The sequence below is a fragment of the Galleria mellonella genome, unplaced genomic scaffold (genome assembly GCF_026898425.1).
Source record: "Galleria mellonella isolate WM207_F2 unplaced genomic scaffold, CSIRO_AGI_GalMel_v1 utg352, whole genome shotgun sequence".
Lineage (NCBI taxonomy): Eukaryota > Metazoa > Arthropoda > Insecta > Lepidoptera > Pyralidae > Galleria > Galleria mellonella.
Window position 1 is genome coordinate 74760 of NW_026442084.1, and position 18440 is coordinate 93199.

Here is an 18440-nt window from a genome sequence, read left to right on the forward strand (position 1 = left end):
AAAAAGCAATGGAGAGAAATATCTTGGGACTGTTACAAAGAAACAAAAAAAAGGCAGTGACATAAAGATCATAGTTGAAAATGCGATACTTAAAGTGAAAAATCTAAATGAATTGGTCACATTGTGAGAGAAGCAAAAGAAAAATGAAACAAAAAACTAGAGTGGCAACCACACGATGTTAAAAGAAGCAAAGGGCTACCGAGAAAGAGATTATATCTTTTTTTAATGGGTGATAATGAAATGGTCACCCCGTCTGCGCTAACGGTATACGCTGGCGGGGCACCGGTGTGAGATGATAGGTGACGATGAAAGCAGATCAGTTAGCCCATCATGACGAATTGCACTAGAATTAACCAAAGAGATTATATCAAGACAATTGCAGAATCATTCTTTTTTTTTGCGATAAAATTGAATGGTAAGCCTTGATAAACAATCAATATATGCGGGGTACTAGTTAAAGATATAGGTGAGGATGAAAGCAAGTCAATTAGCCCATTGAGGTAAATTTGAAAAGAATTAACCATGACAGTTTCCATGGCGAACCGTATTGAGGTCGACTTGATAAAGTATATTGTTTTTTAGACCTATACTAGGATCATTGTCGTTAGAAATAGCTTAAAAACAAAGATAGGTAGAACAAACTAAAGGAGGTCTATGCGTCAATGGGTGCACAAAGTGATGCACAATGGGAAAAAAATCTTACTTAATATTATAAATGAGAAATAGAGCTTGTTTACTGTTTGGTATTCTCGTACTATTTGGGATACAGAAGGACATAGGGTACTTTTTATTCCAGGCACTGAATATATATCGGTCACGCGGACAAAGTCCCCAGTAACAATTAGTAAATAAATAAATTGTATGTTACAATACACATACATTGTTATGTGCAAGTTAACAGAGGTTGAATTGCAGACAAAATGTCCATCATATATATGTAGAGGTCTTATATTGTCTTATTACAATGTTAAACTTGATTACTCAATGACTACACATTGTACAGTATTTTCACAAGTTTCACTCTTTACACAGAACAACTAATAGTCATAAATACCTACCTACTCTTTACATGTGTTAATTTAATGAACTGGTTTACCTTTTCACTTTTTTTGTATTACATAAAAACACAATATCTTTAAAAAACCACATAGCACAAAAGTATAGATAAATAAATTTTATATTTTATACTTTTAATTACACATCATAGATAGAAAATTTTAAATAAAGCAATTTATAAAAATAATGCTAATATCTTTGGTGTTACAATTTAAAATATTTACTTTCAATGTGTTTGAATAATCAACCAAGACTGGTCTGTGTTGTATCAGGTGCCAATACAGGAAAAAGTAATGTACAGTTACAGAGAGCAAACAAAATTAGATGTACTAGATATTTATGTTGGGAATTAGGTGGAAGAATTGACTCAATTAGTTCAAAACCTAGGTTTGTATCTGATTATAATATCGATATTTAAATAAATATACATCAGACACAAAGGATACATATTAATGTGTTAATATTATAAATGAGAGGGGAGGGGAGGGATTGATATCAATGTAGACTACCAGTCCATCTGCTAGCAATATACCTTTGTAAGGATGACCTTCAGGTGATCACATGGAAGCCATCGTGATTGGCCAGCATATACTGTTAGAACAAGTGAGATGGTAACCCACTTTATTATGGAATGGTATTCCAATAACAAACAATATAAATGTATGTAAACTGTAATGGATAACAAACATAAATGTAAACTGAAAAGAGTAATTGTTCAGTTTTTTGCATGTTCAGAAGAACATTTAAGAAACTAAAATGCCAAGAATGGCAGATAACAACATTCTTAGGCTAGCAGTAGGATAATAGAAAATAAAGGTAAGATAAAGGATTTAAAAGTGTTTGTAAACAAATCTATTTAAATAAAGTTGATTTGAATGTGAATGCTAAAGACATTGAACCATAGATTGTGTCTACTTGTTGGTACTTTTTCTATGAAATAGAATGGTAATCCTGCATGCACTATCCGTATATGATGGTGGGGCAACTGTGAGGTAATGATAGGTGAGAATGAAAAAAATAGGTAAGTTAAGCCATTCTGATAAATTCAACAAGAAGTAATGACAATGGTTTCCAGGGGGCAACCATGTGGAGGTTGAATTGATAGGTATATATTGAGTTGATATATTGCTAGCAATGCAGCTGTTAGTTCCCATTATTAACAATCTCTTTTCCTGCAATGTAGCTGTATTGTTCATGCCCATAAGTGGCTGAATCTACTTTCCACCAGATTTTTTTTTTCAATCAGAATGGTAATAAGTATAATGTAACCCACCTGATACTACTATCTATCAATCTCTGTCAGACATATATGAATCCCCTCAGGATTGCTAACTTTAAAAAACTAACTACAGGAATACAGAAGGGCAGAAAGCTTATTTCACAAACTAAGCATTCATGGATTTTTTATGATTCATTTGTTTGTCTTATATGGCATGTGGTTGATTAAGATATATTATTGTTTATTTTATTATTTTTTTTTATTTTAATATAATATTATATTCCATCATAATTACTTTTGAGTGTGAGTGTACAGAGCATGTTTGATTTCTACTCATTGACTTGTTAATGATTTAGTTTGTTAAGTTTAATGATCACTTAATTGGATGTAAATATATCAGCATAGCTGTCTAAAGACAGCTATATATATGATATAAATAAGCTAATAATTCAGAATCTACCTTTATTTTTTTCAATGGATAATAACACTGCCTGTAATAATTGTATACACTGGCAGGATACCAGTTAGGAATGATAGGTATGAACGAAAGTAGGTCAGTTGGCCCAATGTAATGAATTCCACAAGAATTAAATAATATAGTTTCCAGGGGCAACAGTATGGAGTTCAACTTGACAGGGTATTTTGCTAAGAGTGGGGCTATTGATACCCACTACTAATATTCCCTTTTACCCCTCTTTTTGATTTTTTTGTTGTTTATGGGTGAAGATGAAATGATAACACTGCCTGCACTGGCAGGGTACCAGTGACGGGTGACAGGTGAGGATGAAGACACGTCAGTTGGCTCATAGTGATCAATTGAACAAAAATGAACCACTATGGTTTCCAGGGGGAACCACGTGGAGGTCGACCTGATAGGGTATATTGCTAGCAATGGGGTTGGTAAATCTCATTATTACCAATTCCTTTCCCCCCTCTTTTTGATTTAAAACTAGTATAATAATAAAGGAATTGTTACAAATGGCAAACTTTGTAAAGGTTTTTGTTGTATAAATGGTATATTTGGGGGGGGGGGGGGGGGAAGGGATTTTTAGTAATGGAGATTAGCAACCCTATTACTAACAATATACCCTATCAGATCGACCTACTTGAGATTCTCCCTTGAAACCATAGTGACTTTGATTTCATTGAGTTCATTGTTGAATTTGTCATTATGGGCTAACTGACCTAATTCATCTTCACTTATCATCCCTCACTGGTGCCCCACCAGCATATACCAATAGCGCAGGCAGAGTTATCATTTCATTATCACCCATTAAAAAAAAAGGTATATTTGTCTCTATGTCTAGTAACAGTATAAAGATGTAGGTCACTAGGTAATTTTAGGGATGTTGCATATATTAACAAGATTTGGCATATTAATTATTTACATAAGTATTGTAATGTGTATACTTATGTACAGTTTTAAGATATTAGGCTCCATTCTGAAGTACCAGTTCTCTAAACCAATTTCTTACAGTAATATTTTAAATTGATTATTTCCCAAATTTATTATCCTATGGATTATCATAAGGTAAAATTGTATTATATTGTATTTATGATGAATACCTAATGGAGTAGTAAAGTATCACTTCAGTATTATTTATTAATAAAACTTACATGAAAATATAAAATAGTATATTATTAAATAATAATAATAATATAATACTTACTCAATAAAATAAGTCTCCCCTGATGGTGTAAATGCCTTTTCCCACATTGGAGGCAATGGTCCTAAATTGTACTCATCTTCATCTTCTCTCTTATGATTTGGATCACCCACCCTTACACCTATTACAGAGCCTCCTACAGTGCCTGCAGTGCCGGAGCTATGTGTTGAAATACCAGCAGAAGATAATCTGTCTGAATCCATTGAATTTTGAGCCATTTTAGTCACACATTTTAGACAGAAAACTTTGGTATCCCAAAGATTGCCGCGCAGTGATACTTTTAAAAATTTAAACGAAGAACACCTCTCCACGCGCACAAATACACAGTACTATTTTTTTTTTAATAAAAACCACTTGCACTGTCATCAGTACGGAATTTTCATAAAAACAAAACAATATCTTCTTGCCAGTGACCACGTATGAGTCATTTTTTGGGTCTGATGACTACTTCGGTGGGTTAGATTTATTTACCTGCTCAAAATGAGCGAACATGTAACGATAAACTGCCGACTCTTTTTTATTATTTGCGTTATTCATGTCAGAATTACGATAACACAGTAATAAGTCCATGAGACTAGTTGCATTGAGTGCATTGCAGGTGCATCGTAACGAACATAAGCATTAATTAACGAAATCCACACGTTCTAACATAAAATTTTAACGTCAACCATAACGGTAAACTGATAACGTGAATCTAAATGTTTGATTTGATAAGTAGTGAAGATTACTTTCTCATAAACAGGTGAATAGCACAGAACGTAACATAAATAGCTACACTTTTTGAAAGTGGATGCAACAAGTGGTTTAAGCACACATTTACAACACTACAGCTGTTTGTTTATACATACATAGAAGTTTAATTAATCAAAAAGGTCGTTGGTTTTTAATTAGATTAAATAAACTAGGGTTTAATTTGTTAAACTTTGTTTTCATTATCTCTTATGATATATATTTAACTAGACTTTATTTCACATTTGGCAAATTATTTTAAAACTAGAATGTGACTGAAATTGACTGAATAACAGAACAGAGCAAAGCAAAGCAAAGCACTTTCGTTCAAATTGATTCAATTCAACCATAAACTACCATGAGTTTAGTAGAAAATGGTAGAATTTGTGGACTGAGAACCGAAATTTTGTTATAGACAAGATTAAAATAATTTTATTTCATTTTAACTTAAATTATTCTTTTATTATTAGTGGATAAAAATAATTTTCAAGAAATCTTAGAAATAGAGCAAAGTAAATGTGGAGAGAGTCTTCATTCATAATCTTATATTTCAATAGATGGCAGTAGAGAAGTAATTTATTTTAATTACATTGCTACATGACAGAGGGCGTCGAAAATAATTTTGGTTTTTAAAGGTATCTTTATTTTCAACACTGATCCAGGCTTATAGTCTGATATAAAAACATTTAATTATTTTTATGTTGCATAGTATGTACGTATGTAGTATCTCATTTAAAAACTATTGCACCAACTTGAATGTAGTTTTTATAGTGGTGTTCCAGAAAGCCTAACTTAAAATTTCGGGGAAGGATTGTTAGTAATGGGGTCTAATTTCTTTATTACTAGTAATATACCCTATCAGATCGACCTCCACGCGGTTCCTCATGGAAACTATCATGATTAATTTTAGTGAAATTCGTCACGACGGGTTAACGGACCTGCTTTCATCCTCACGTATCATCGCTCACTGGTGCTCCGCCAGCGTATACCGCAGACGGCGCTACCATTTCATTATCATCCATTAAAAAAAAAAAATTGGTGTATGTTTTATTTTGATACTCCATCGAGAAGTGGTCGAAGTCACAGTTTTCTTTCTTCTAGATTTCAAGCGGTAGCCGGCAAAAAGCTAGTCCATGTAAAGTATACGAGTATATGCCAATATTATCGAAAAAATAAAACGGTGTTTTCAACTAATACCTACAATTTTCGAGATATTATCAAAATATTCAAAAACAAACTCTGTTATGCTCTTATTAGTTTATGTGAGGGAGACTTTGTACAAAAGTCGATTGCTTGGATACCTCTTGTACCATTCGTGTTTCAACCGTGAAGCAGCTGTGTTTGCATGGCTGTGTTTCGGTTTGAACGGTGGGATATGGCGTGAATTTACTGGGTACAGAGGAATAACACCTGAGTCCTCAGAAATAGCAACGAATAGGGGGTATCATGGGCGAAACAGTATACTCTGTTATGTCCATGGTACTGCTCATGTCTATAGGCGACGGTTACCACTTTCCATCAGGTGGACCGTCAGCTTGTTTGCCATTCTAAGTTGTATAAAAAAAATGTGAGTTATTTTTACATCTTAACACAAATAGCCCAAAAATAAAAAAAAAATCTGAATTACACTATTAATAACAATCACTAATTGTTTTAATGGGTGAAAATGGAATGATAACTCTGCTTGCGCTATCACTAACAGGTCCGTTCAGGTCAGCCCATTCTAAAGAATTCCACAAGAATTAACCATGAGGGTTTCCAGGGGGTGTATTGGTAGCAATGGGGCTGTTATATCTAATTACTGATAATATCTCCCCCTCCACTAATAATAATTATAGGCATTTATATAAAAATCATTTATATATATAAGATAATTTCATCTTCTATTTAGGGAACTCTGCGAATAAGTACAACTCGCGCTTAATTGGCTTTTTTTATGCTATTTAGAATGGCAAATAACTTAATAGATCACTTGATAGATAGTGGCAACCGTCACCGTAGACATGAACAGCTCTTTGGATATTACATGATACATCGTCCATGATACTCTTCATACGTGGCCACTCCTAAGGTCTAAGGTGTAATGGCTTCGTGCACTGTAAATTTACTACCAATGTTACTTTATACCACCTCACATAGTTTCTTTCTAATACCCACAGATTATTCAGATCTTGTAGTAATTTATATTTTTTATGCAACTTAGAATAACAGAAAAGCTGACGTGCCACCTGATGGAAAGTGGTAACCGTCGCCTATAGACATGAGAGCAGTACCATGGACATAACAGAGTATATTGTTTCGCCCATGATATCCCCTCCCCCCCTCCCATGCGTTGCCATTCCTGAGGACTCAAGTGTTATTCCTCTGTACCCTGTAAATTCACGCCATACCCCATCCTTCAAACCGAAACACAGCCATGCAAACACAACTGCTTTACGGTTGAAACACGTATGGGACAGAGATGCCCAAGCACAAAGACCAAGACTTTTGTACAAAATTTCCCTCTGGTATTTGAGACATATCTCTTCATATGTTAACACAGATTCACAATTAATGCGTACATATCTACTTCACACGACATTCTAAAATAAACGACGTTTTAAGTGCATTATAAATTGTTTCAAAGAGAAAAAAAAATTCATACGAGTGGTAACGGCGAAATATTATACTTTGGTAACGACAGCTGTCGAAAAACATTACAAAGCTCTTGTAATGAAAGGCAGCTATTATTAGCTTTATATTTTAGGTAGGTATGTACTTATATTAACTAATAATAGATTGAGATCGGTATTATTAGAGGACGCATGCATTCCTTGTCACAATTTTGGCCGTTTGTGTAAATTGTTCTCAGGTTATTAAACTCAGGAATGTGCACCTTGATCTAAAAGTGTGTTCTTGTGTTATTTGTAGCGAGCTAGGTTTTGTCGTGTGAGTAAGGACTATGGGATTATTAAAATATGTATTTATGGTTTTCATATAGTTTTTTTTTTATTTTCTTTATATGGGCATACCGTGCTTTGTTTCTTTAGTCTTCGTTTATGACCTAAAAATAAAAAAAAAATTGTAACAATTTTTACTCTGTTGTACTTACTTCTACATTTGCTTCTACACGACTTTTGTTCTTTTTTTTATAGATATGAGTAATAATGTAATTATAACAGAATGGTAACCCTGACCGTGCTATTGGTATAATGTATTGACGAGACACGAGTGCGGAATGATAAGCGAGGATGAAAACAAGCTAGTTCTTTTTTTAGTTAGTGAAAATGGAATGGTAACCCTACCTGCGCTATTGGAATACGCTGGCGGGATACCCGTAAGAGATGAAAATAAGGATAAATGAGGGCCAGTTGACTTATCATGACGAATTCGACAAGAATTAACGATGGTTTCTGGAGCCACGTAGAGGTTGACCTGATAGGGTATATTGCTAGTTAATCCCTTTTCCCCAAACAGGTTAGTTGCTCATTATAAAAAAAAATCAAGATTACAAATACAATGTTCTATTTAATGGATGAAAAGGAAATAGAGATTTCATCTCATATTGGTTTCCTCTGGCGAGGTACTCGTGTGGGATGATACGTGCAGATAAAGTCAGGTCAGTTGGCCCATTGCGACAAACGCATCGGAAATCAAATACGATAGTTTCCAGGCAAAAGTACGTGGAGATTGACGTGCGATTGATGGGAATGTAGCTGTTAGTAACAATCCCCTTTCCTCTCAAGAGGATAATGTTAGAAATATAAAACGCGTGACTAGTTATAGGTTGAAAGAAGAGGACGTATAGAAAGTAATAAGTATGACAAGAAAAAAGAAATAGAGATTTGTTTTATGTTATTTCAATTATTATGTTTAAATTAAGCAAATTAGTGGAACTAAATAAATTAAGTACACAGGATAAATTATCCTTCTTTAAAGATAAATGGTAATTTATATGAATATGGAACTTATTTTGTATTCGATGTATTATTATTTGACGGAAAGCATGAATCGAGCGTTATGACTTATTACATGTTCCGAAATACATCGCAACCACAGCGCATTTCCACGCGTCCTGCTGCCACCTAAATTTTATATTAAAAGCATGAGAAAACGTCTTAGTCACGTATGTTGGCTGGCCGGGAACGCAGACTCTGCGATAAAAATTCTTCTAGCTGTAATCCAAACTTAAGGCACGTTAATAATTATATAACGAGCTAATAGTCAGTTTATTCGCGTCGTTTTGTTGTAACATTCACGCCAATATCAATTGACGCGCGCAACACGCAACTTGACATTTCGCGCGCTTTCGCAATCCGCCATCTTACTTACAGGCGGCATTTTTCGAGTTATCCCGGAAGTAAGTGCAAAGAAAATTATTTTTTAATTTTTGTGCTTAATATTTTTAGTGCTGTGTGAGTGTTTTTTTTTTTTTATTTAAATCGACGGTAAGGTAATATAGATATTATTGTAAGCTTCAATTAGGTATTTATTATTTATATTTTTGTGATATTAAATCTCCTTAGATTTTATATTTTTTTTTAGTAATTAAGAAAATATATATTAAGTTATAATAAATAATTCTTGATCTATGCAAAAGTTGTTAAATTGTTCAAGTACTTATAATCAGGATATAATTACTTGTAACTAATTGACACTATTTATATTTATTTATTAAATAACAAGAGCATAAGACAGAAATTAAATCGGGCCTGGCAGAAATATTGGATTTCGCATAATTATATTAAAAGCTTGTCTAGAGCTGGAGCTGAGAATGTCAACTTGTGATATAATTGGCCGGCTAAATCTTGCTATTTTTGGATTTGCCGCAATACCGTTATTTTCAAATTAACTCCTTTGGTTTCTTCTTGGCAGAATTTTATTAATAGATTATTCTCATATTTTTTATAATAATTAAACTGTCAATCCTAACTGGTCCAATGTGTTTTTGACTACATAATAATAGAAAAAATTGATACCTAAATGTTTTTAATGGATGAAAATGGAATGGTAACCTGGTCGGCGTATATGTATAGCCTAATACAAGTGAATAGAATAGAATAGAATAGAAATCATTTATTCAAATAAACTTACATTGAAGCACTTTTGAAAAGTCATTACATTTTTTTTAATTTACCGCTCGTTCGGGGGAAGGGCAAGAAACTTGCGTGATGCTTTTTAAATAATTTTATTATTATTTTACATTTTTAAGTTTAATTGTGTGAATACAAACCCATTAGCACTAATTCAATTAAATACTCAAAAAGAAAAAAAAATTGAATACATAACCAACTGGTTAAACAATTAATAAGAGGAAATCAGTCATAGTGATTAGAGCAGACCAGTCCCTACAAGCAGCACCCGTTCACGAGTATGACGGATGAGCCAGCCATCACTGCGCTCGACCATATTTTAGGGAGCCCAATGACGCCGCCACAAGTCTGGACATTTTAGTGAGCATGACTACTCAAAACACTAGACCCCGTCAAAGCTACTCACAATTGCCATCTGATAGTTATAGTATTCACATTTTACATAAGAATGCATGCGGCAATTAATCAAAAAACCGCTACGCTTTCATATTTCTAAAATTAATCAATTAAATCAAGAAAGCAATGAGAAAATAAAATTATAACGTTGTATGCTAATAAACTAATTATTTACTTGATATGTTGTCATCTATGAATAAGTGACGGTGGGGGGGGGGGGGGTAAGGGATTGTTAGTAATGGAGACTGAGAATTCCATTGCTAACAATATACCCAACCAGGTCGACCTCCTCGCGGTTCTCCCTGGAATCTATCATGGTTAATTCCTGATGAATTCATCATGATGGGCTCTTTTCATTTTCATCTATCACCCTTTACTGGTGCTCCGTCAGCGTATCCCGTTAGCGCGGGCGGGGTTACAATTCCATTTTCACCCATAAAAAAAATACAAGTGACGGATGATAGGTGAGGACGAGGTCAGGTCAGTTAACCTGTCATTATGAATTTACATGAATTATATATGAATTTACTGGGTACAGAGGAATAACACCTAAGGAGTCAGGAATGGCAACGCATGGGGGGTATCATGGGCGAAACTGAATACTCTGTTATGTCCATAGTACTGCTCATGTCTATAGGCGACGGTTACCACTTTCCATCAGGTGGGCCGTCAGCTTGTAAGCCATTCTAAGTTGTATAAAAAAAAAATTGACAATTTAACCATGATAGTTTCCAAAAAAAAACTACGTCCAGTTCGACAGAATATATGAGTACTGCTATGAAGCAACGGGGCTATCAAAAAGAATATATAAAATTATGATACATGTATGTATACATTCATTCAGTTTACTCGTTCATTCATTGCGAATTGGCCAAGACCAAAGATTTCTTATTCCTTGTTCTTAGGCCAAGGTATAGCGTAATAAAAAAATAAAGAATTTCCTTCTTTCTGAAGTCCTATCTTTAAGCAGTTTGTATACTACTCCGAGACCGACCACGTGTTTTGTAAAACAAGCACTTAATTTAATTAATTTTAATATATTAAAATTAAACATATCTTGAATGTATTAGACGACTAATGTTAACTTTTTAAATTATTTTGACATCTATAAAAATTCGGAAGGCTAAGTTCCAGGCAAATTGTCATATTGAACACTAGGCAGCATGGTCTCCGACCTTAGCCTGTTCCACAACCAAACAAACGTATTAAAAAAAAGTAACTTTGAGTGGCTTCTACAGTTAAGTGATTGAACGGTACTCTAAAAATGATTATAATTTAAAATAATTAAAACATGTAAAATTAGTTTGTTTAATAAGAAATTGTCATTTAAAAATATAGTAATATTACAGTGTAAAGATAAGCAAGCTGAAGTGGCAATAGGCTGGTCACATAGCTCGAACCCCGTACGGTCAAATGCAGTTAAGGACGACCCCCCCACCAGATGGAGTAAAGCCCTCAAATGCGTGGCAAGGAGTCAGTGGATGTAGGTGGGACCGTTCCTTATGGCAGTCTATGTGGGAGGAAGGTCTATGTCCAGCAGTAACCGGATAATGGCTGAAATGATGATGATGATGAAGGAGTAAGTACTTCTTTATGCTGTGGTAATAAAATATAATGTTTTAAACAAAAACAACGCAATTGTACGCATTCAGAAATCACGTGTGTTTGACAGTTATTTAGGGCTCGTTCATAAGTCATTTCTAGAATCAACGTCAATCAAAATGACATCAAAATGACGTTGATGTCCCACATTACATGTGTTGACTTCTGTATAAATTTTGTGCCAGTAAACAAAGAAAAAATACAAGAAAAACACTTGTTAAATGTGAACATTCATTTCTTCAGGGCGGACAACGTGCACGTGACGATAGGGGTGTCACGTGCGCGTTGCTGGTATTCACAGGGCGTTCATCAGACGGGTCATATGATTGTTTGTCACCATCGTGGTAAAAAAACTTGCTTCGGATTTGCTCCTTTATTATGTTGCACCCGATTTCATTTATGTAAAACTGGGAAGAGGGGGAAGGATTGTTAGTAATGCGGACTACCAGTCTCATTGCTAGCAATATACCCCGTCAGATCGACCTCCACGTGGACGACATCTACTAGGGTTGCAATCTCTGGGAGTCCATAGCTGAAGTATTTCTTTCGGTATGGATATGTTTAGAACCTTAGAAAGGACATTGACCTTTCTCTTTTATCTTATTAGAGAGAGGGTTGTTTTAAAATACAAAATAATTAGTTAAAGTATTGTAATAATACTATTTATTGCAAATTTTTACGAATATAGTACAATAACTTACAATGTTATTAATATATATATTAATAAACGCATTGTTAAGTAACCGTATGCCTGGCAATGGGTACAAACTCGGCTTTTGCTGGACTGATGTGTTCAGCGCTGATTTTCAGTTTGCACGTATACGGGGCACTGTTTTATAATCAAATATTTAGATACAATATATGACATATGGATATTTCACTTAATTTTTTTAAATTAAGGAGAATGGGGATTGTTAATAATTGGATGTAGCGGTCCCATTGCTAACTTTTTTTAATGGATGATAATGGAACGGTAATCTCGCCTACGCTAATAGTATACGCTAGTAGGGTATCACTGACGGATGATAGGCGAAGATGAAGCAGGTATAAGTAGGTAACAGTATACTCTGTTATGTCCATGGTACTGCTCATGTCTATAGGCGACGGTTACCACTTTCTATCAGGTGAGCCGTCAGCTTGTTTGCCATTCTAAGTTGTATAAAAAAAAAGGTCAGTTAGCCCGTTGTGACGAATTTAACAATAAATCAATCGTAATGATATTCAGAGAGAACAACGAGGAGGATTTAAATAATAGTTTCAGTTTTTATCAATTTATTACTGAAATAGAAACTCAGTCGAAACTCACTGAAAACTAAACCTTGATTAAATACTGCACATATGCCAAAAAAAAAGCGTGTTAAAATTCGTCCAAAATGGACAGGCAAAGAGCATAGCCCATACAGCCTAGACACTTCACATAATGAAATGTAGCCAATTTTTTTTTTAATAAATTCTTTAAACAACTGACGTCGATAAATACCTGCATAATGGGGTTAATGCTTGCAATATACCCAACCAGGTCGACCTCCTCGCGGTTCCCCCTGGAAACTATCATGGTTAATTCCTGATGAATTCATCAAGATGGGCCAACTGGCCTCTTTTCATTCTCATCTATCACCCTTCACTGGTGCTCCGCCAGCGTATCCCGTTAGCGCAGGCGGGGTTACCATACCATTTTCATCCATAAAAAAAAAATACCTGAATAATGTATCATAGTTATTTTTTAAATATGGTTTCGGAAATATTTCATGCAGCTTAAAAATATAATAGACTTTAATGTCGTCGTTTATACAGAGTACCTATATATGAGAGTTATTTACGTGTTTGTTGCTGTCTGGTTCCTTAATTAATTAGCGGTACTAGAAATAGAACAAGGATAGACTTTAGTGCTCGTTTGTCGCGCATTTTCGTGAAAATTCTCCGTTAATAACTAAAGCGTTGAACAGATGTGACATAGAAACAGAGTGTAGTCAAAATCTTGTAAATATAGGGTATAATTGAAATCCATTTAAGAGAGTGATCTACTAGTGTAATTTTTTTTTGATGGGTGAAAATGGAATGGTAACCTCGCCTGCGCTAACGGGATACGCTGACGGATCACCAGTTAAGGGTGATCGATGAGAATGAAAATAGGCCAGTTAGCCCATCATGATGAATTCATCAGGAATTAACTATGATAGTTTCCAGGGGGAACCACGAGGAGGTCGGCCTGGTTGGGTATATGGCTAGCAATAGGATTTTTAGTCTCCATTACTAACAATCCCTTTCCCCCCCCCTACTGGTGTAATTGAACATGTGATTTAAACAAGTTATTATAATTTCTACCGTTAACTGTCCACTACTGGACATAAGCCTTCCACGTAAGAAGAGTTTTGCCAGTAGTTGCCATGCTTGGCGGCGGATTGGCAACCGCATTTAGGCTTTAGAGATGTTTTAAGAGGGACGCTGCTGCCCATGACTCGACCTTTAACATCCCATACTCCCCTCTTACAATACTCACGGGAAAGTAAGGGGTGGCCTAATCTATGCCGGGACTACACGACCGTTTTTTTTATTGATACGCCATGATAAAAGGTTTAACGTTAAAGGACGACGGTAATTTTATATTGAAAAATAATTAAATATATTCTAAAAAATTTGTAATAAAATAAAGTAAAAATTTGTAAGCAATCAATTAATAATAATAAATTAGTTCAAGCTAAAATTTACGTTCTTTATTTAAATCACTAGATCATTTACAAACCTCTTTAAATAATAATGTTAATGAATAATGTAAAAGTTTCATATAAACCACAGATAATACAATATACTAACCAAAGATACTAACAATGCAAACAGATGGCCGGCATGCAGTTTATTTATAAGCAGTTTTTAATCTGACACTGATAGCGCTGTGTGAATATGTGAAATAAAGTATTTTCAAAATTACAAACAGTTGCTGGCTTGCTGCGCATACTTTCGAGATTATCTGGATATTTATGAGGCATTTAACGAGCGCTATATAGATCTGCCACGTTCATAAAGTCACGACGAACAATAACGGCTGCACAGAAAGTGATGCGACTGTTCTATAAAATTAATATAGCGAGCAGTAAGTGCTTTATATTATTCTCAATTTCGTGCATAATATAGTATATATCATATATGTGTAAGTATATTTGTTATTCATATATATTTATTCGTTTATATATGTAATTTTAGTATGTATGTATATCAATAATTAGTAGTACCGCATTCGAGTATTCTGACACTTGCCTATGGTTGACTGGGAGAGAATGCTTTTAGCATTAAGTCCGCCATGTACACATATTTGTACTAATGAATAAATAAATAAATAAATATAGGTTTACCTAAAAAATGAGTAAATATGTACGATATAAAAATGAGTAGATATATATGGGCGTGAGTATATGACACGACTTAGAAAAGTGCTTGAAGCAAGTAACGTATGTAAGAATAAAGATCTTCGGCACTCAATTTTCCCTGCTTACCCAACAAGAGACTTGGCGTGATGATATAAAATGTATGGATTAATAAGACATACGTGCGTCTAGGGCGGCCCCTACCGACATCTCCATTCATTCTTGCTCGATAAATCTCTTTCGTAATTCTTCTTTCATTCATACGTATGTTGACCAAATAGGCGACGTGCTGAAGAAGGGCCAAATTAAAAGTACCCGTAACCGGCGAGCGTGTATGAAAAGATTGATGAATATGGAAGAAGCGAAAGAGGTTTGTTTGAATCGAAGCATTTGGCGTTCCATTGTTTCTGCCTACCCTAATGGGAGACAGGCGTGACAGATATGTATGTATGTATGAATTAATAAAAAAATAGATTCGTGCTCTATCGTCAAGAGATTTCTCTTCTCATAAACAAAATACAGGCCAACTGAGAACTATTTCCTTTTGGGTTTCTTGGTTATTTAAACTAATCAGTTAAAAATTCACGTGAACAAGTACTACCAGAGGGAGACTTTGTACAAAAGTCGTTTGCTTGGGCACCTCTGTCCCATTCGTGTCTCAACCGTAAAGCAGTTGTGTTTACATGGCTGTGTTTCGGTTTGAAGGGTGGTATATGGCAGTGAATTTACAGGGTACAGAGGAATAACACCTGAGTCCTCAGAAATGGCAACGCTTGGGATGTATCGTGGGCGAAACAGTATACTCTGTTATGTCCATGGTACTGCTCATGTCTATAGGCGACGGTTACCACTTTCCAACAGGTGGGCCGTCTGCTTGTTTGCCATTCTAAGTAGTATTAAAAAAAATTCCTTTTGGGTTTCTTGGGTTGTTTATTTAAACTAATTAGTTAAAAATTCACGTTGCCAAATTGGTAGTTAATAGCTATTATTCAAAGTTCCTAGAGGGACATAAATCACGTGTACAAGTTTATACGGGCGAGTTCCTAATGTGATTTATAATTATTCTCCTCTGCACCTCATAACTCTTGTTGAGAAGGCCACGTCCGTTAGAGACAACCGTTTATGATAAAATATTGTCCACAAACCTATTTTTGGCTGTGTGGTAACGAAATATACACAAACTGCTTGCATGGCAGTGTTTTGATTTGAAATATGGAATGTGGCATTAATTATTGGCCACAAAAGTATAAAATTCTGGTTCTTGGGAATAGCCACGCTTGAGGGGTACAAAGGGCGTCATACAGCGTTGCTAGGTTGGATATTTTTTTGGACAGTTTTGGTATGTGTAAGTACTTTTTTGTTAGATGAATATGGAATTGTAACCCCTCCTTCGCTAACGATATACACTGGCGAGGCAACAGTGAGGAATGATAGTTGAGAATGAAAAGGCAAGCCAGTTAGCCCATCGTGACGGATACACCAGGAATTCAACAATGGTTTCCAGGAGGGGACTACGTGGAGGTCGACCTGCAGGGTATATTGCTGGCAATAGAATTAGTAGGCTGCATTACTAACTATCCTTTCCCCCCGGTATGTGTAAGTTGTACAGTGGTATATAAATACAATAAAATATATAAATGAAGGTAGCGAAATAGTAAAAGGGATAAGAGAAGGAGAAGGTTAGCTAAGTTAAAAGTGGGAATAGAAGGAAGTGAAAATAGAATTTTTCGTCGATCATTTTGTGGTATATGGCAAAATAAAAAAAAAAAAGATACAACTTTGTGATTGGGTTGATTTGGATTGGAAGTCCTGGAAATCGTATCGATTTGGGGCAAAAATATTTGACGTTTGGGTAAATATTAAAAATCGTATTTGGCAACTTTGGCGCTACAGTATATTTTATAGACTTTTAGGACTTGTATCCAGAGCCGTAAAACATACCTTAAAAAAAGTATATTCTGTGATGTCTACGGTAATGTTCACTCAATAGCAATGTAGCTCTTAGATCCCATTACTAACAATCCCTTTCCCCCCTTAAATATAATAATAATCATAGAAAAATCAATTGAATACTGAATAAATTGTTTTAGAGAATTGACAGATAATTTCGATGTTGCCATGCTTCGGTAAAGAATTCCCCATAACTCTTTGATATTAGTACAACATCGTTAAAGAAATCTTCATTAAAATATCAAAGAGCGCGATAAAAGCTATTCAGTATATTTTATTACAGTGATATGAGGGATATGACAGTTCATCAGGCCAAAATGAGTCCGGAACATAGTCACATGACGCCTGCAGACAGTTTGTGCGCTATAAAATACGATATAAATAAACACGAACTGGCCACTGTATTAATTAAGATACCGCGGAAATTCTTACCGTCCAGCGATCCGTTATTTTTGCTCACACACCACTAGTAAGTTATCCGATAACTTGGCAATGTATATTTTCAAAACGAACTGTAAAATAATTATTGAATTCGCGCGCTTTATATCTGATCATGTCGTCACATAACATTAGCCGAAGTTGCGGTCAAATAAAAATTCGAATGAATTATATTTGAATTTAGAATACTATAATTAATTTTACATTGGTATTAGTGGTGGGAAATATACAATAATATCTATATACTGGTCCAATAACGAATACGTTAAAAATCTGTTATATGTCAAATAATTAATAAAATAATAATTAATTAAATTAATAAATATAGAAGACTTTTATTAACATACTCGAAAATAGATATTTGACCGATACCAAAATGGGTGATTTTTTTGTGACTTTTTTACCGCCATCAATGTTCAGAGGAACCCAATATATATATATATATATATATATATATTCTTCATTGTTCAATAGACAATCCTGACAGAATTCGTATGGATTTAAAAAGAGAATAATTTAACAACACTCAATATTTGTTGAGAATCGACAATGATATCGTGTAACAGAAACACAAAACAATGTGTGATTTATTTAAAAGTTAATGTTTAATATAGTTTCAGGGTGGGAGGGGGCAGCTGTCCACTCCTGTCTTCTTGGATACACTCATGCTGATAACTTAAAAATAACGTTGAGTTTAGGTGATTCGTTACGTTTCACTATAATAAACTTTTCCGAGAAGCCCACAGTCACGTGTTGCCATCTGTTTATCTGTTGATTTATTTGGCTCTAAGTATGTTTAAATTTACAATTTGTAGATAATATTACATTTAATGATGATAAAACATTTAACTCTTGGATCTAAACCTTGTATATGTATTTTTAGATAAATATATTATATATATATATATATATATATATATATATATATATATATATATATATATATATA

At 34.4% G+C, this 18440-nt stretch overlaps 2 protein-coding genes across 3 annotated transcripts in view; one reads left to right on the forward strand and one right to left on the reverse strand.

The window, feature by feature from the left end:
* Positions 1–4989, reverse strand: part of LOC113521914 (membrane-associated guanylate kinase, WW and PDZ domain-containing protein 1) — a 35385-nt gene extending 30396 nt beyond the window's left edge. The window contains 1 exon segment of the mRNA XM_052896991.1: positions 3946–4989. Within this exon segment, the coding sequence (XP_052752951.1) occupies positions 3946–4160 (215 nt within the window). The 5' untranslated portion in view covers positions 4161–4989.
* Positions 4990–8765: 3776 nt separating this feature from the next.
* LOC113513463 (filamin-A) overlaps positions 8766–18440 on the forward strand; it is a 104286-nt gene continuing 94611 nt past the window's right edge. For both annotated transcript variants that reach the window (XM_052896971.1, XM_052896972.1), the window contains exon 1: positions 8766–9010. The gene's annotated coding sequence lies outside the window, so the exon portion shown is untranslated. The remainder of the gene's footprint in view (positions 9011–18440) is intronic.